The sequence below is a fragment of the Candoia aspera genome, chromosome 8 (genome assembly GCF_035149785.1).
Source record: "Candoia aspera isolate rCanAsp1 chromosome 8, rCanAsp1.hap2, whole genome shotgun sequence".
NCBI classification, from domain to species: domain Eukaryota; kingdom Metazoa; phylum Chordata; class Lepidosauria; order Squamata; family Boidae; genus Candoia; species Candoia aspera.
The window spans coordinates 41,696,475-41,716,796 of NC_086160.1; the positions used below are offsets into that span (position 1 = coordinate 41,696,475).

The following is a 20,322-nucleotide window of genomic DNA, read 5'->3' on the forward strand; positions in this document are numbered from 1 at the left end:
TAAGACTTACCATCAGAGTTCTTAAATTACTGATTTACGTATTTATATAAAAGTTAATAACCAGGATACCTGATACAAATGTCATCATCAAAAATCCTACCTACTAGCTTGCATATAAACTTATACATCAGTGATTCACCAACACTGCTAAATGTCCCTATAGAAGAGAAGGGGGGGAGTTAGAAAGTGGGGGCAATAAGTATGTGTGACCCAGAGTTTATACCTGTAAACCTGACAGTTCCCCCGCCCCCAGCACACACTCATTGAATAGGGCTTATTTATTATTTATTGCATTGGGAGCTGGGGAGTTATAAGGAGTAAAACGAATGTCTTAAACCTTGCAGATACTTACGGCGCTCATTCCACTATTTAAAACCCTGAACCCCCTTCCAAAACTGCGCGCGTTCCAACGCGATCTGTGTATGCAATCCAGCCCGAGTTGGAAAGCTTTTCAAGTCCGCTACGTTCGTCGTTCTCCACGTTTGCTCATGGGACTCCACAAGGCGCACAAGGGCTTGATCGGAGAACTGAGTCGTCTTCGCGCCGGAAAAGACCCGGACAAGCGCGCCGGGAAAGCAATGGGCCCGGCGGCGTTGGGACTCAGGGTAGCCACGACATCGGTGGGAAGCTTCCGCTTTCGGGGCTGCGCGAGGAGCTGTCAGTCAGGGAACAGCCCCATCCCAGGGTGATGTCAGCGGATCAGCTGCTCTATAACAAAGCGGGGAGAAGCGGAGCGTGCGAGTGGCCCAGACCCTTGGGCACAGCGTGGTCTAAGGGGAGACTGCGTGAACCGGGCGGCTCTCTTCGGGCTGGGGGAGGCGGGAGCGTGGCTGGCTCCCGGCGCACCTAGCCACGCCAAGGCGCCGCAGCCAAGCAAGTGGCTGCTTTGCGATCGGCGAGCTGAGCCATGGATAGCGACGAGGAGACGCTGGAAGAGACCATCGAGGGTAATTGCGTCGATTGGGCCTGAGCCAGGGAGGGAGGAGTTATGCGAGTCGCTCGTGGGCGCCGTGCTGGGGGACGTTCAGAGCCCGAGGCGGGGAGAGTCTTAGGTGCTTCTCTGCACTCAAGTTCTGCACATCTCCACGTTGCGACTATGGAGGAAGGGCTCCTCCTCCTCCGAGAACTGAGGGAACAAACGGGGCCCTTTCTTTCCGCCTTGTAGCTTTCCGGGAGGTCCCCCTGATCGGGGTGTGCTTAAAAGATCAAAAAAGCGAACCGGAAGTTTCTATTCTTCTGTGGAATCGGTATTTAGAAGCTGGTTTGGGGCGCATGGCCCCGCTTGGACTGCACTTTGGGGGAAAGTCGCTTGGGGTGAAGAAGCCTGAAACAACCTTAAACAAAAGCGAAAGGGATCGCGGCTTCCGTCCGCAGGGACGACGGCGCTCCAAAGCTACTGCGGGCCTTTCGTCCTCCTTGTTCTCTTCCCGGGCAGAAGCGTGGCGTGGATGCGAGTGTAGAAGCGTTTCTGTGCGCTTAAAGCGTGCTACGTGGTTAGCCTGAAATCTGCTCGCTGAAATTTCCGCTACAGTCTGGTACTTCCCGCTCCAGAGCAATGTATTCTGAAGTTGAGAGTCCGAAGGGGTGTTCAGCCCTCCGAGTGGGTTTTAAAAATATATCGTTTGCACCTTTGTGCCTTAGTTTCTCGCTGCGCTGCTCTTACGAGGTTCAGAACAATACTTTTGTCAAAAATGTTTTCAGGGACCATGAAGGCTGTGAGAAATTTGATATAATTTGAGACTCTCATCATTTCATTATTGCTTGAATAATCTGGAGAAGTCAGAGATTGAAAAGTGTGGCTAAAATTGAAAATCTTGACATAATTTGAGTGCTGGGCTGCTTTAATTTCCTGCATTGCTGTTGTTTAAAGATACTGAAGTCCATGCCCCACAAACTTTCTCCAGTAATTTTTAATGTGAATGTATATTTCTGATGAAAAATATTAAAATGTGTAGTACTTGGTTAAAGTGAAGATTTGGTCTTAAAAATATTCTGAAACAACGGCATAGGGTTTTCACCCCAATCTTAAATATTCATTTTTTACTATTGCTGCTGGAAATTTCTAGCAAGATTTATAGAATTGGCACATGTTGAATTGGTTAATTCTGGTCTGTAAAATAATAGCTACATTGCAATCCTGGCACCATATAATTTGGAAACAATAACTGTTGTCAGGTGAAGATTCTGCCGTTTGAACTAATGTGAATTATGCTTGATTGCTGACTTAATGTTTAAAACCTGAAATATATTTCAAGTAGTAATTCATTAAATATGGAATTCTGTTCCTTGTTATATACAAATTGAGCTGTGTGAGCTTAGTTGTGGGCAGGATTATTTATTTGTTAGACTTAAATCCACACCAGTACTACACAATCATCATTTTCCTTCAAAATAAAGAAAAGTCAAACGTAATTGAGTAATTCGAATGTGGGGAGAGGGCTACTCTTTAAAATCAGTTCAGCTCATCTGTGTGTAATCTGTAAAAGAATGGCACATACACAGAGGAGAAACAGAGACAAGCTAGAGGAAATATTTTACTAGTACTGTGCAACTGAAAACTTAAACTGAGCTCTGATTCTCACTGAATCATTAGGGCACATCACTGCTTATTTTACTATTTATGCATTCATTCTAGCTTATATTAGGTAATTATAGTGTATACTAAGTTATAATGGGAGCTTATCAGTAGTTTTAATGAGTAAGGTCACCAAAGTAAACAGTCAAACCCATACGGTACAAATGTCATCAAGTTATGAATCCTCTTGGTATTGATGTATTACTAATACCATCAAGAAAGGCCCAAATAATTTTTTTAAAATTTTTGTTGGATTCTTAAATTCAACAGCTCAAATGGAGGAAAAAAAGAACTGTTAAAGCCACAGCCCATGTTTTGCCTTTTCTGAAAGTTAAATTCATACAAATATTGTTGCAAAGTTTAACTGGGAGCACGTACATACTTATGTAAACATATCCTTCCAATCTTCCAGCAAGCAATGAAGAAATAAACATAGTGAGCAAACCCTATTTTCAGCCTTTCTGGAGTAAAATGAAAGCTAATAAAATAATTAAAACACCTGTGTGCAAAATATTTAACTACAGTGTGCAACTGAGCAGAGATACACCCTTCCAATGACTGCAGACATGTGCAAAGAACTTCCTGCAAGAGGAGGTATGTTATGTGTCTGGGCATATCCAGCACAAGTACTCTGGGTGTGTGCAAAGCATGTCCTACAGGAGGAGGTTGTTACGTGTCCGGACACGCACAGAGCATACTGTCACTTGATAAAGGGGATGTTGGTTCCATGTCCTAGCACGTGAGGGCAGAAGCAGCAGCCTTTGTCAGGCAGCCAGGAAGCAGATTTGTTTGATCTAAAATTGACCCTTGAGCCTCCAAAATGAAAGGCTAGGAGAAGAAAGAGACACTGCAATCCTGAACCATAAGGACTTTTTGAGAATGTGCAGGATGAAATTACACTGCCTTTTCACTTTAGCTTCTACAATACAGCAAACAGTTAAGTATAAAGATTAAGAAAAAATAGTACTTCAGGTTAGTTCTGTACCCAATACCCTAATTTTATTTTATTTTGTATTAATTTTAGAAACTAAGATCTCAAGATATTAGTATGACATAGATTCTGAAAGTCTGTATCATAAACATCCATCGTTCTCTAATGGGTGGTCTACATGACCAAGAAAACAAGTTTATGGTTGCATTAAAACAGAGCTCATAAAATGCTTTTGTTGTAGACTTTCCAAACCTGAGTCTCTTTGGATCATCATAAATATTTCCAGAAAGTTGGATAAATTATATTTCGCATAGGATACTTTTGTTGAAATGGCAACCTTCATATATTGCATTGAGGAGGACATTAATCCACTTTTAATAATGTTAGTTACTGGGGCTGAATCGCCTATTAGTCTGAAAAGGCTGGTATGTCAAAATTGCTCCTGTCAACTATCACATGTTGGCATTCTCCCATTGAATTTTATAATAAAATATATTTACATACAAAGCAAAAGCAGTTTTATTTCTGTTTAGCAATGTCAGACTATTAAACAGATACAATTTAATCAAAGCAGAGTATTCAGATCAGGCTTCTTGGTCTGACTGGTTTTGCAAAGATGTTAAGAATTTAGGTGTAATGCAGTTAGTTTGTGACATTAACATGAGGCATAAAGGCAGGAACGTACATGACTGTTGAAGTATGAGGTTTTTTGTCTTATCCAATGAATTGTACCATTTCATAGCCAAGAAGACCTTTTTTGAGAATGGACACAACTAAATGGATATTACTTTTTTTTTTTTTGAGAAGTAGCCTTGTTAGAGGCAAAATAGTATTTGTGAACTTTCTCTTTTTTCCTTTAAAGAATGAAATATCAGACACACAATGTCAGGCTATGAATTACCAATTTTCACATAAATATTGATAGAATTTCAGATTCCTTTTGAGCATTCCTGCAGCAATTCTGACCTCTGTTATGTCACTTTTTTCTTTAGATTTCTTGGATGATCAAATCTTTGTAGCAGAGTATAATCTCAGTCACCAGTGGGTGGACTGATGCCTGACTTGGCTCTTGAATAGCCATGGGTATGCATCTGGTTGCCTGGATTTGAGAGGGATGTTTCTGGCTTTGAAAGAGAGGAATGTTTCTGGCTTTGAAAGAGGTAATAGTGGACCCTCCCTTGAAGAGGCCATCTCTTGATCCAGCAATGCTGGACAATTTTCACCAAATTTCTAAGCATCCTTTTAGGGAAGGTTGTTGCTATGATCTACACTTGAATGGCCAGTTCTAGTCAGTAGTCATGGGGGAAGAGTGTTGAGTCCATGGTTGTTTCAGTGCAGATTACCACAGAGCCTGGTCTTCTCCCCAATGTCATTTAAGATCTATTTGAAACTCTGGGAGTTTCAATTGGTTTGGGGAAAAGTATCATTGGTATGCTAATTATATTGAGCTGTACATCACCACTCAGGCCAGGCCAGGGATGCTGTGAAGGTGTTAAGTAGGTGACAGGGACTGGATGAGGAGAAACAAGTTCTGACTAAACCCTAGTAAGACAGAGTTGTTGTTCATCCATAAACATCTTGGCCTTCCTGAAACATTGGTTACAGCTGTGGCTCGGGATGAGGTCCACCTGGACTTGTGCCTAGGGTGGTCTTTTCCCAGCTTCAGCTGATATGGACTACTGCAATATCTTCTACTTTGAAGATAATATAGAAGTATGCACTGATTGGTAGTAGGCATTTGGTCCCAATTCAGAATTCTGGCTATTACCTGTGAAGCCCTACAGGACAAAGCACTGGGTTACCTTAGCAACTATCTTGTCCAAAAATTTTTGGACAAAGGCTTTTGCCCATCCATAATTGAGAGTGCCCTGGTTAGGATCCTGCCCTGATGTGAGGTGAGGTGGGCATGGGCCCCAGTAGGCCTTCTGAGTAGTGGCCCTGATTTTGTGGAATATAATGGCCCTGGAAGTACACTTAGCCATCTTGTTTGTGGCATTTAGGAAGCTTCTTAAAACCTTCATTTTTAAACAGGCCTTTAAGGATGTTGATAAGTGGAAGGAGGGTGGCCATCTTATTTTTTATTATTTTGTTATGATTATTGTTTGTACTTAGAGACGTTCAGCTTACATTCTCTGTATACTACCCAGAGTCATTAGATTGGTGTGGGATAGAAATTTTGTTAATACATAAATAACCAACTCATGAACTAGTGTATGCTTGTGTGTGACTACACATATGCATATATACATATACTTTTACATAGTACAAATTAACTGGCTACTATTAAATGGGCCATAGACATATTAAAAATGTATTTCAGTACATACATTACCAAGCCTAGACAGATTCATTCTCCTCTAGCTTAAGAGAACTGATCAGCTATTTCATTGATTCACTGATTCACTAATTCACTGATTGAGCATCAGTCTTTATATGGTTAAATGAAATTGGTTATCAGTTTACATATCTCTAATTAGTCATTGCTAAATTAAAAGGTTGGTGCATACATGAAATTCTTGTATTCAAACAACAAAAGCAAATTACAGTCACACATCTGTGGATTTTAACACATTTCCCTGGAACTGGAGGTCTTGGAGGATGGGGATTTCTTGCTTGTCTTGAGGTCACCTTCTCCTGAATGACACTGTTACACGAAAAATGATATATTTGAATATCCCATTCACCACATTTTCATATTGCTACAAACAGAATTCTGTTACTCAAGGAGAAAATATGCTGTTATGGGACTGTGTGTGTACACGATGTGTGCATTTTGACCTTTAGTCTTCTTATTAGAAGAGGTGAGATAAAACAGATACCTGCTTGTTTTGTTCAGCTTTACTTCTGTGCAGTTCGTTTCATTTGTACAATCTCTACATTTATTCACACTGAAAGAACTTTCCATAATCTCTAGCCTCCTTTGTTCTGATCAATCCAAGTATTGCCAGTGTTTCTACATCTTTTTCATATCCAATAATATTATGAATGTTGGAAGTTTAGCAAAATGTGATCATCCTTTGAATGTGCTCCTCAGTTAAAAGGCTGATTCCAAGCATTGAAGTAAAGTTATAAGATCAATAGTCCATGATCAAAATCTATAGAGAAGCTGTGGAAAAGTGTCAACTATAGTTAATGATGCAGTCTGATACAGCTCAGCTTTGTCTGAAAACTGACAGTAATAAAATCTGTGTTTTCTTGGGTAGCTGATGCAGTTCTCATTCTTGCAGATAACCAGGTAAGTGGCAGTATCTGCAGGCTGCTTTTTTTTTTAAAGCCAGTTCGTTTGATCTGAGTCAAAAATCTGAGGACAAATGTTTCAGATGATTAAATATTTTATTGTCAAGAAATAAAACATTGGAAACAATTTAACTTAAGAACTGCTGCAAGTGCATCATGAGATACAGTATAGGATACATTTGAATCAAAATACTTTTCTTGTATATCTAAAAACTTCTGGCTGCTATGGATTGAGTCAGAATCTCTGACTTTGTATGCCTAGGTGTGTAGAGAATGGAGCAAAATAAAACCTACAGCTCCATACAATGTATGCATCTAGTATGCATTACATTTGCTGCAATATTCCTGCTGTCAAAATGGTGTATGAATTTAGAATATAATGAAATAAACTATGAGTGGTGTTGACTCATCTGATTTGGTCATATTTATTTATCTCTCTGAGTCATGCTTCAAAATGTTTTCACTTTTTTACTTCATATATCAAAAACGTGCAGGTTTGTCCATGGGATAAAGAGTTTTTGGGAACATGCAGATATAAAATAACAAAGTTTTAAAATATAACTGCTTAATTTCTTTAGCACCCATGACCTATTATGGATGATTATGTGTTTGAGTTCTTTTATCTGTTCAGCATAAAGGTCATTTTACATCAGAGAACTGGATCAGTAGCACTTGTCTGGCAACTATGTTTGCACAGTTGATTCATTCTTAGATCTCTGCATGCATACAAGTAAAACTTCCCTAATAGAATGTGATCTCTCCAATAAAATGAATTTTGCAGAATGCTGTTTATTTGGTCCTTATGCAACTTTCATTCTCCACTCAGAACCATGTTTCAGGCTCTGAAAGAGGAGAGAAATTCATTATTTATTGGGGTCTTAAATAATAACTTAAGTGGATAAATACTAAATTTCCCTCAAGCAAGAGGGGGGCAATTTGCTAGAGGAATTTGAGTTAGTTTTTGGGACTGGAGAGAATCAGAGTCCACTGCCATTTCATGTAAGAAGAACATACTGTTTGTGTTAGTTCCTCTGGTTTTCAAAATAGTTTTTTTTTTATTATTATTTTTTTAGGAACACTTGATGATGATGATATGCCCCATGGGTTTTGTATAGTCACATATTCTTCCACAGACAGATTTGAAGGGAACTTTGTGCATGGAGAAAAGAATGGTCATGGAAAGTTCTTCTTCTTTGATGGAAGGTAGACATTACTGTGTCCATGGTTTCTTTCAGAAATTCAGAATTCATATTTAGCTATAGTGTATTTAGCCACAGTTTATTTGATATACCAAAATTAGTGGGCATGCATAACATACTAAACTAGTTGCCACGATTTACAAGCTACAATGATTGGGATCATACAACATGCTGAGCTATAAATAAAAAAATCAACAATATGGCTTGTTGATATATGAACCAGGCCTGGCTATTTATTTGTTGTACTGATTTTTTAAAATACAGTCAAGTATAATGACAAGTTACAAGCTCCATTGGCCTTATACCCTTATTTATCATTCTTTTAAAATTAATGTTTTCATAAAGTAACAAATTATTTGTACTTTAGAACATATGATTGGCACTGCATTCTTTGACTACTGTTCTATACATTGCTATATGGAACAAAATTAATTATTAAGTTCTTAGCAAAAGTAGACAAGTTATAAGTAGTAGATATGTTCTTAGTCTTCTCTAAGTTCTCTAGTTCATGTTCTTTGCTGTGAAGTCATTTCAATGCCTTAATAGTGTATTTATGATTTGCAGCCACAATTGTTGTAGTCTCTTTAAGATGATCGACCCAAACTGCTGAAACTGATAAATGGGACTAGGACTTAGTCCCTTCCCCTTTTGTCACATCTTTGCAATAGTTGTCCCATTCCTTTAATGGAAAACAGCAATACTATATCAATACAGAGTCCCCTTTTCAGGAGAGATGGGCGGTGATAGAAATTTGAAATATAAATAAATATAAATAAATAAATAAGGTTGGAAAGTATAAGATATATTACAAAGTACAGCCCTTCACCACACACGTTTTATCAGAAAAACAAGACAGATTTTTAAGAACATTCTTTAAATAAACTAAAATGGTGATTTATATCATAAAAAACAAAAACAAATTGGTCACAGTAAAATCTTGGACATGAATAGCCTGTCAGATAGGACAGGTTTTCCATTTATGCTGAAAGAAAGCCAAAGAAGAAAGAAGAAACATCTACAGGACTAATACTGCAGAACCATGGTGCAAGCACTAAGTAGTCCATCTTTCTTGTGGTCACTCAGTTTGTTGCCCACCTGAAGTATGAAGAGTGAGGTCTTTGAAGTGGATATTAAGAACATCTGTTGGAAGGAGGCCATATTTATGTGATCAGATCCTAAACAAATTTGGAAGGGCATCAAGATTTTTTTTCTGTAAATTAAGTAAAATAACATTTTTGCACTATTTGTTTTTCTTTGCCAGCACGCTAGAAGGCTTTTATGTTGATGATGGTCTGCAAGGCCAGGGAATATATACCTATGAGGATGGAGGGGCACTTCATGGCACTTACATTGATGGTGAACTGAATGGGCCAGCCCAGGAATATGATGCTGATGGGCGATTAATATTCAAAGGACAGTACAAAGATAATATTCGGCATGGATTTTGTTGGATTTACTATCCGGTAAGTTGGATAATTTTCTCAGATATTTCAGTATGTAACACTAATTGTTATACTGAGGAGTCTGCAGGGATCAAGGGAGGGCATCACATCAACACAGTGCAGGCTCTACCTCCTTTGTACATATGTGTGACGTAAAATGCATTACAAAAGGGGCAGATCTTACCACACAACAACACAATGCTGTTTTCATTATTTTAACTTCTTCACAGCTAAATGGAGATAGCTTGTTACATGCAAATTATTATTTATTTTATTTTATTATTTTATTTTATTATTACAGTTGTGTATTGACAAATCTGGAGTGACTCATGGAAGTTCACAACAAGAATAAATATGCGTAACAAAGTATACAAGTATACATGTATAATATACAACTAAAGCTAGAAAGAGTATCAAAGAGTAAAATAAGAAAAACAGAGATCAGTGAAGTTGTTCCTAGCAGCCTTTTAGAGTGACTCCAGGGTTATGTTGCAAGTAACACAACATAAATAGTGTTTGCTGCCATGTGTCAATGTTGTGTGTGTGACTAAATGCATGGACTACCTTGTATGGCTTGGATAGGGGTTTTAATAAATACTGTTGTGACCATCCTTACCAACTGTGTTGTAGAAGAATTACAGCAGAATTGCTCTTGTTTTCATAAATGAATAGCTCTATTCAGGATGTTCAAGCTAGTGACACTTTGCCTTGATAAATACTGAACTGGTTCTGTAGTGACTCTGTCCTTCCTGAATACACCCCTCCATTGGTAACAAAATGTTCTCAGTTAGGAAACTTGAAGAACAAAGCATGCTATTAGATTCCAATACTTTTTTCCTGACTTCCCTCAAAACAGGTTTGAAGGCAATGTTAAGCTATTGAAGAAGACCTAATAATAGCCTTTTGCACTCTGTTCTGAATAATCCTTAGGAAAGTAAGAAAAAAATATACCTTGCTTTGCAGCCGTAACTAGGGATGCAAATAGCTGTAATAGTAAAGTGTTTTATATGCAACATTCCTCACCATGACACCCTTTACATGTACTGGGACTACAGTTCCTAGATTTATTTGTCAACGTGGAAGTAGCATTTGCATCACATCTGAAGATTGCCAAACTGGAAAAAGCTGAAGGAGCATTTGGCAAAATTAATAAACTCAATTATTGCATAATCCTTTCTCAAAGTTATGCTAGCTGAGAAACACAGGATGGAGCATGTAACACGTGCCCACAGAAAGAACTTTCTGTCGTCTGAAGGTTGACATAAGTATATTTTAATAATTTGAAATTATGAGCTGTCCTAGGAAAACTCTCTTTTGAAAACCAAATAAACCCACCAGCAGAACTGTTCTGTTGGTTAAGATACACTGAGCTGAAAATAAGATAGAGAAAAACTGGGGAATGGGAGGAGCTGAGTTAGACTGCATCCAAATGAGAATAATGCCAATATAGGCTAATGATAGAGTTAGATCTGTTCTAATTGACAACGTATGAATTCCAATGAGAGCAAAATTTTAGTCCTTTGCATCCTAATCCACCGTTTCAGTCATAACCACCCTGAAGTTTAGATACAGCATAGTTTCAAAACTCAGTGTTGGCTTCTGACTGTTTGAATCAGTTAGGATTGAGCTGTTGGGTTTGGAACAGAACACAGTAAAATTTGATTATTTTTTCTCTTTTATGCATCTTGTAAATGGGACCTGTCACTCAAATAATTTTCAGAGCTAGACTGTTTGGGAATCCCTATTGAGAGAGCTTTCTTTTTCCATAGATATCACCTCTTTTAAATTTCTTTTTAAAATGTATATGCTGCCTTCCTCTTAACAGGACCAGCATTTTATATTAATAGGACTGAAATGGTGAGTGGGGAGGTGCAAAAAACAGGGTAACTGAGGTAGTAGGAAATGAAAGAATAAAGTTCTGATTGATACCTGTTAAGCCAAAATATTATCCAGATCAGGGTTTTTCACACTTTGTTCCATGGAACTCTAAGGTTCCATGAGAGATTAAGGACCATTAAAAAAAAAAGCTCATTCAGACAAAGCCAATTGCCTATCCCTAGAACTGTGCCTCTTGATCAGGGTACTGGGAATTTAATTCAATTTAATTTTTTAACAGTGACCATGGGTTGAAACAGTTTGAAAACCCCTGATCTCAATATTGAGATGAAGATATTGGTTAACAATAATCATTATTAAATTAAAAGATAGAGAACACATAGTATTTCCCCTTAAAATATATCCATAATTTTCAGAAACACTGTTATTGCTTCTTTTTCAGGATGGTGGGTATCTGGTTGGAGAAGTTAATGAAGAAGGAGAGATGACTGGAGAGAAGTTAGCCTATGTATACCCTGATGGGAAGATGGCATATTATGGGCACTTTATAGATGGTGAAATGATAGAAGCAAAACTGGCAAACATTATACTGGCAGAGGAAAAAAAACTACAATTTGATATACTACCAGGCAGTAAGTTTTCTTTGATGTACAGTGTTACATCTCACAATATGTAAATGTCTGCGTCCTCTTAAAGGTTTGAAAACTTTATTAAAGTATTGTATTTATAGGCTGCCTTTAACCCTATGAATTCAAGGCAAAATTCTTCCAGTGTCTAATTGGGTGTGTTTTACTTAGTAATGTAGTGACGTGAACCTACAGTATATTTAACATTAGTAATTAGGTTGGGTTCCTGTATTTTGAATGTGGATCCCCATTTACAAAAGCCAAATATATAAAAGAAAGAAAGGACTCTCAAAACCATATATAAGCTAGTGTTCCTAGTGTTTCTTTTTTCAGGCAAGCTAATGATTTGAATCTTCATATGGACAGTTTACAAAATAAATACAAATGTTGGAGTCCATACTTTCACTTACAGATTAAGAAATACAGCAGTATTTCTCAACCCTTTTTGAATTCTGGTTACCCTTCTAAATTTTGTCTGTTTTCTGGGGTCTACCGAACAGTCAACCTCCTGTCTTGCAGCCATGTGTTGAGCCCTTGCTTAGAATATTGCTTTTGAATTCCAGATTATAAACTCCCTTAATCCACTTCTGTGTATCTACTACATAGTAGTGGAAGGAACAGAGAAAAGAATAACAAAAAAAGAAAAAAAATATCCTGTGCTTTCGTTGGGCAGGTGGACATTGCTACTACCAAGGATTACCTTATCTAAAGCTATCTGGTATTCTTTCAGGGAGCACAGTTATGCAAACAGGCTAAAAAACACGAAGAAATGTAATCTGTTTGTTGAAAAAAATTAGATGTGATATGGTGGCTGCTGCTGATGCCTTTAGAACAAAATTTAGGTTGTAATTTATGCTTTGAAAGTAGGATATACTGTAACTCTGTAAGGTGATAGCATTCACAGACAGATCCATTTTTAGAATTTGGTTACCAAGGAAAATATTTCTTAATAGATTCTAGACATCTAATATTCTTAGCTGTCTGTTTGACATGTAATTTTTAAGTTTTTAGGATGTATGCCAAAATACTCCTGCTTAAGAATAAAGCACACAAAAATAGACAGTATTTTGTGTTCCACACTAATGTTATTAAAAAATTAAAGGGATAAATTGTTATTTCTTGGGTATGAAGTTCCATTGCGAGAAGTAAATTATCTTTCTTTGATGAATTACCTATGGAAGACTTGAAAAACTATTAGCATTTTAGGGGCTTGCAGCACATTTACTTGCTGAAAAACTGTTAGGGTAAGTCCCATCAACTTCAGTGATACATAAATATTGATTTAAAAAAGAATTTAATTATAGAAGGAAGGAAAATATGCATTTGTGCCATTTTAAAAAGAGACCCATTTGTAAAGTATATACAGATAGACCTCTTTTCAGAATTGATTAACAGTAAGTCAAGAAGCATTATTTTTAACTTGGGTGAAACTAAACTCCTGTAAGACTACTTACATGTGGAAAGAAAATTGAAAATGTTTATGCAAAATGCTGTATTAATTGATCTTAAAACAGCTATATTTTTTAAAATATTAAATTTTCCTAACACCTACTGGATGCATTTTATGCTATACATTATTTTCTGCACTGATTTATTATAGGCCCAGTTTACAGTTTTGATAAATCTACTTCATCCTGCATTTCTGCAAATCCACTTCTTCCTGACCCTTATGAATCAGAGAGGTAAAATACTTTATTATAGCTTTGCCTTTCTGTTGAAATATATGCAAAGAATATTGGGTTGGATTACACATGTCAGCACATAATTCAGCATCCATTTCCACCCCTGATACCACATTTGACATCAGTCTGGTCATGTGGTCCCCAGCTGTGCACTGAGCTGCCCAAGGCTGCCACAGTGAACTCACAAGGCTGCAGTGGGATCGTGAGCTGCTCGGTGGAGGTACTTCACAGTTTTGTTTAGGAGCACCATGAAAAAATTTCCGAGATACTCCGGGTGCTGTGAGCTGAGAAACGTTGGGAACCTCTGGCCTAGCCTGTTTTCCCTTGAGTTGGTTTTGCTTCCAGTCTGTTTACTGGTTTGAGTGTGGGGGGGACTGTTTACTGGGGTGGAGGGGCAGGCAGGGAGATCAAAAATTGATGATGTCAGTCATGACCACACAACCAAAGCACTGCTGCTTTTTACATGTGTGCAACACATACTAAAAATGGGTAGAAGTTTGATCACACTGTCAGAACTGTCACCTTGAATTTTTTTACCACCCCTGCAGATTTCCCTGACATTACAGCATAGTTTCATACAGTTATACTCAGAAATTTGTGCTGTGTATTAAATAGGACTAATTCCAAGGCAGGTTTCAAAGTATTGCAGTCGTGATTAACTTTAAAAACCTTTTTAAAATAAATTGTATATTTGTACCCATTTTTAATTATCCAAAGATCTCCAGAACTTAGGCTAATATGGAATGGGTAATGTTAGTCTTTTTAAAACATGTAATTGATGTGAATTACTAGCCTTTTCCTTTAAAAGTTTTTTAAACTATTTGTTTATTTTGACATATTCCAAAATTAACACTTAGCAATCTGAGTTTTGCTTCTAGATTCTCATGTGTGCTCTAATAAGATCTGTCCTAGAAACCTCAGTGTTTGAATGTATGAATGTATGAAGTTGTAAATAAGATGCTATTTTTATTCATTGCTTTAATTTAGGGTGTATGTAGAGGCATCTCTTATTTCCAATGCTGGAGAAGGTTTATTTACTAAAATAGCTGCTGAAGCTGGCACAGTTCTATCATTTTACAATGGCGTACGACTTACACATCAAGAGGTAAAGTACAAAGAAACCTTTTCATTGCTGTTTCTGAAACAACTTCCATATTGCTTATTAATATTACCATACCAGTTGCATAACTTTCATTATATAGAAGGATGGGATATACATGCATGCCTTTTATATTAATAGCTTTTGTGCTAATTCATATCTGCTATTTCAGATGTATAAAGATCTCCTAGTAGCCATACAGCATTTATTCTTGGAAATATCAAATCCTTCTTGGTTTCATGATGTAATTTCATTAAATACTAAGAATAAATTTATACTTTCTCTAGTGACAGAAAATGTGTAACTAGTCTGATTTTTTTTTTAGCTAGTTTGGTGTAGTGGTTAATGCCTCAGGCTAGAAACTGGGAAACCCTGAGTTCTAGTCCCGCCTTAGGCACAAAGCCAGTTGGGTGACCTTGGGCCAGTCACTCTCTCTCAGCCCTAGGAATGAGGCAATGGCAAACCACTTCTGAAAAACTTTGCCAAGAAAACTGCAAGGACTTGTCCAGGCAGTCACCAGGAGGCAACGATGTCTGCTTTTGCATAAAAAAAGTCTGCTTTTGCATAAAATTAATGAAGGAGAAATGTGAAATATTTATCTATCTATCTATCTATCTATCTATCTATCTATCTATCTATCTATCTATCTATCTATTTCAAATTTCTGTCACCGCCCATCTCCCCCCAAGGGAGGACTCTGGGTGGTTTACAAACAAAATAACCAATTAAAACCATAAAGCATAAATTACGATACAAAGCATCATTATCAATAAATAAATATAAGATCCTTGTGGCGAAAAGTTCTCATTCAATGGGGAGGTCACTACAGTACCAGCCACCCCCAGGAAGAGCTGTTGCCCTTCCCATCCCAAGTAAGGCGGCAGAACCAAGTTTTCAAACTCTTCCAGAAAGCCGGGAGCGAAGTTGCCTGCCTCACCTCTGGGGGCAGACTATTGCAAAGGGCGGGCGCCACTGCAGAGAAGGCTCGCCTCCTGGACCCCGCTAGATGGAATTCCTTCGCCAACAGGGTCCATAGCATGCCCTCTCTGCATGACCGGATGGGACGGGACGATGTAATGGGGATGAGACAGTCACTCAGGTACCCTGGTCCCATGCCATGTAGGGCTTTGAAGGTGATAACCAACACCTTGAATTGGACCCGGAAGCAAACTGGCACCCAGTGCAGATTGTGCAGGAGTGGTGTCTCATGTGCTGATCTTGAGGCACCAGTAACTACTCGTGCAGCCACATTCTGGACCAGTTGAAGCTTCCAGATACTCTTCAAGGGTAGCCCCATGTACAGCGCATTGCAATAGTCTATATGGGAGATGACAAAGGCATGAGTGACTGTCTGGAGGGCATCTCGAAAGGGCATAACTGACACACAACATGAAGTTGTGCAAAGGCCTTCCTGGCCATGACTGCCACCTGTTTTTCGAGCAGGAGTTGTGAATCCAGAAGGACCCCCAAGTTACGCTCTAGTTCTGAATGGGGCAGTGCAACCCCATCCAGAACTAAAGATGGCAATTTCCCAGATACAGAGGAGCCATCAACCCACAGCTACTCCATCTTACCAGGGTTCAGCTGAAGCCTGTTGTTCCCCATCCAGACCCCCACAGCCCCCAGGCAGACACTGCATCACTAACCTCACCCGGGATGGAGATATATAATTGAGTATCATCAGCATACTGAAGATACCTCATCCCAAGGTGACGGATGATCTCACCCAGCGGTTTCATGTAGATGTTGAATAGGAGAGGAGAGAGAACCAAACCCTGTGGTACCCCACAATGGAGGGGTTGAGGGTCAGATCTCTCATCCCCTATCACCACCGATTGGGACTGGCCCTGGAGGAAGGAGGTGAACCAGCGCAAAACCATGCCACCCACCCCCAAATCCCTCAGCTGTCCCAAAAGGATACCATGGTCAATGGTATTGAAAGCCGCTGAGAGGTCAAGAAGACCCAGGATGGATGTACTCTCCCCATCCCGCTCCTGCCAGAGATCATCCATAAGCACAACCAATGCAGTCTCTGTTCCGTATCCTGGCCTGAAACCTGACTGAAAGGGGTCTAGATAATCCGTTTCATCCAGAATCCAAAATGCGTGCCTAGGATTGCAGGTACAAAAATTTTCATGAACAGTTACATTGGAGTGGAAAAAAAAAAATCTACCCCCCCCCCCGACCCCACTTTCTTCTCTGACCTGATGTGGCATATTTGCTAAATAGTTTGTATATCAGTTACTTTCTAACAATATGTAACACAAAAAGTGCATGTCAGTTTTAATTTGATAAAAATAAATATTTGTCATAGCAGTACTGTTTTGAATGCCAGGTAGACAGCAGGGACTGGTCTTTGAATGGAAATACGATATCCCTTGATGATGAAACAGTCATAGATGTTCCAGAACCCTACAGCCGTGTAACCAAATACTGTGCCTCTTTGGGGCACAAGGCAAACCACTCATTCACCCCAAATTCTGTTTATGACTCGTAAGTATTTAACTTTTGCTTGTTGCTTGAACTGTCAGGATTATACATAGTAATGCACTGGCGGAGGGGGTGGTGTATACAGACCCTGAGGACGCAGCACTAAATCAAATACATGAAAAATTGCCTTAGTTAAAAATGGAACTAAGGAAAACATTTCTAGAAAAAGGTGCCAGCTTGATAGAATAGCCACCTTTAAATGAAACACAAGCATTAACCCAAATGCTAGCCCACTCTGTGTAACTTCATTGGTTTTACGTACTAGTTTTTTTATGGTTGATATCTGAAGGAATATTATGGGTAGCCTAGCATTGCAAAAGTGTTGTTATATAGCACAATACAGGAAGAGATCTATGCTAGACTCAAACAAGTTAATTGTACTTTACTGGGTTCCAGAGAATTGAGTTACTTATGTCTAGGGGAGTTTGCAACTTGCAGCTCTTGAACCAAAGTTCTCATTGGAATGGAGCAGACCTTTAAAACCAGGTTGTAATTAGTCATGGAAATCCTCTTTTAAATGAAACCCAGAAATATACTCTAAAATAAGCCTTTTAATGCTATTTCTTGTGTGTAAGCATAAAAGATCTTAAAGTAAGTGTAATACCTTAGTGATTTAGTGCATTATTGATTCAGATGTAGAAATAAATAGTTTGCATTTCTATTTTTGTTTTCTTGAAGCTGTATGCCTATTTATTTTCTAGGTTTGTTCACCCTCGCTTTGGACTGATTAAATGTATTCGCACAATTCGAGCGGTGGAGAAGGATGAAGAACTAACAGTGGCTTATGGATATGATCATGGTTCCACTGGACAAAATGGGCCAGAAGCACCAGAATGGTATCTGGCAGAACTAAAAGCCTTCCAGGCTTCCCTGAAAAAATGAAATGCAAGCAGTTTCCCTGTTCAGAAAATTGAATCTATGCACTATCTTTAAAACTGGAATTAGAACAGCCAATGGTTGATCAGGCTGTTGTTCTTCAACACTTTATCCTATATTAGAAAGAGTGGGAGATTTTTTTGTTTTTGTTCATTGCAGACTAATATAGTTTAGCCATTACCTTAAAATAATCTTTACATTTTAACTAATATTGCAAAATGATTTGTTTAATATGCTACACAAGGTAGTGTGATTTTTTTTTTTTTGGCAACTACTCTGTATCAGCAGCTGTCAAAATATAGAAGGAGAGCCTTTTTAAAACCAAGGTTTTATCCATATTGTGGTTTCACTGATACTGTGCAACTACATTTTGTATTTGTCATATCGTGATGATAATAGAACTGTGCTAGCGTTAGCATTCTAGAAAAACAGTATAGTTTCTATTCTTAAAGCTTTTCAGAATACTGCTTTAGGGTGTTTTCTGTTTTGGTGCACAAGAGACCTCTCTTTACATTATCATCTTCTTAGATAAAGACAGCACAAAAGTTTAAACTACAGTGTTACTAGTCAGTTTTTATGGCTCTGGGGATAAAAAAAAATGTGTCTGAAAGACCAGAGTTGCTTTAACTTTAATCATGATAATCACATTTGAATGACTTTAGTTGTGCATATGTGCATTTGCTGTTGACTGTTTTTGGCTTTTTACACAAATGCTGGAGAGCATAATTGCAGTCTGTGTAAAAGAAATGAATCAAGGATATACCAAGAAATTCCGTGTGTGCTAAATTTCTACCTTTTCCTACCTTTAAATGGTGACTTGCAGGATTATGAGAGCTACCAATATTTATCAAAGGCAGATTTCTGAAGAGTCAGGATAGTAACCAGAGGAATCCTATACCGCAACCTTTTAAAAAAATTTGCAGAGTAATTCATAGGGTTACAGGGGAAACTCAGAATTTCTACTCTGAAGCAAATTATATTTACGATTGTCAAACAGATTTATGGGAATTATGAAAGCACATTTTACTAATTCTAACAAATATTTAGTAAAACAATATCATTACAAAAAAGTAAACTTTCAGGGGTCTGGTAGCCAGTTACTGGCATTTTTTAAATAGATTTTCAAATAAGTGCAATACATATTTGCAGAAACTTTGTTCTGTAATGATTGTAATAGTAGAAGTGTGTATTTGCAATGTGCCTATTTATTTAAAAACAAACACCATTGAATTCAGTGGGACCTTCTTCAAATGTAGAGGATTTCATTGCTAGTTCTTATGTAGAAAAAGGACTCTGCATATGATCCTTATCAGCAGGCTGAGGATCAAGTTGAAGAGAATTTTCTTCAAGTTTTGGATTGGCTTTTCAATATAGTAAAATGTATAGATGAGAAATCAGCTACGCTTTGACTCTGAAACAGGGGTATCCACAGGAAGCATGTGTGTCAACAAAGTCAAGATGGTGGCTGCAACCAAGTGATTGAAGCTCTCCCTGGTTTTGATGTGTGATACACATAAAAAAGCAGCAGTGCTTCAGTTATGTACTGTAGTCATGGCCACCATTTTGACTTTTCTAACCTACCTGATACTCCTGCTCTGAAATGACACAATGCGCCTTATCCACAAACATTTAATTATACCTATTACTGTAGGGTCATGATACCAATACCTATTGATCTATTATTTAGGTCTATTGAAATTACTCAGTAGCCAATAATGTCCTTTCTGGAATTGCCTATTTTCAGTTTTATGATGAAGTATTTAGATGAGTATCTGACATGATAATGAATAATAATAATGTCTTACTGTTTTTCTTTCTAGTAGTAGACAAATATATCAATATATGCTGCCAACTTCAGGTAAAAACTCCAGCAGATTCTAGACTCTCCATGCTGATAGGCTATTTATTTTCTCTGGAATCAGTTATCATTTTTTGTTCAGCTGCCTTTCAGAGACTGGCAGTTTTTTTTTATAATGAACAGTATTAATACTCATCTTTTTAATAAAGAAGTTTCTTACCAGAGATTGCAGCATTTATTTAGGCTGAAATATACCAACATCGATTTTGTCTCCATGCAGTGCCATTGTAATATATTTTTAAAAAGTGTGCATAAGATAGTTAAGACACCTTAGAAACATCTGCTGATATAGTAGCAATGTCCCCCTTTTAGGGGGAGATGGGCGGTGATAGAAATGTGAATAATAAATGTAATTCTATAGACTAAAAGCAGTAGGAAACACTGCAATTCTCCTACCAGCTTGTTCCCTGACTGTTTTTAAGAAGTAGGAAGTTTACCGCTAACTGAACTAAACCTGTTTGCTGCAGATTG

The 20,322-nt window shown here is 38.0% G+C and overlaps 1 protein-coding gene across 1 annotated transcript; it reads left to right on the forward strand.

The window, feature by feature from the left end:
* The first annotated feature begins 602 nt into the window (after positions 1-602).
* On the forward strand, positions 603-20,011 carry SETD7 (SET domain containing 7, histone lysine methyltransferase). Its single transcript, XM_063310170.1, has 8 exons — positions 603-947; positions 7,817-7,946; positions 9,204-9,405; positions 11,663-11,852; positions 13,447-13,528; positions 14,516-14,633; positions 16,963-17,120; positions 17,819-20,011. Exons 1-8 carry the CDS (start codon positions 908-910, stop codon positions 17,997-17,999), a joined length of 1,101 nt encoding a protein of 366 aa, XP_063166240.1. The 5' UTR covers positions 603-907; the 3' UTR covers positions 18,000-20,011.
* The last annotated feature ends 311 nt before the right edge of the window (positions 20,012-20,322 follow it).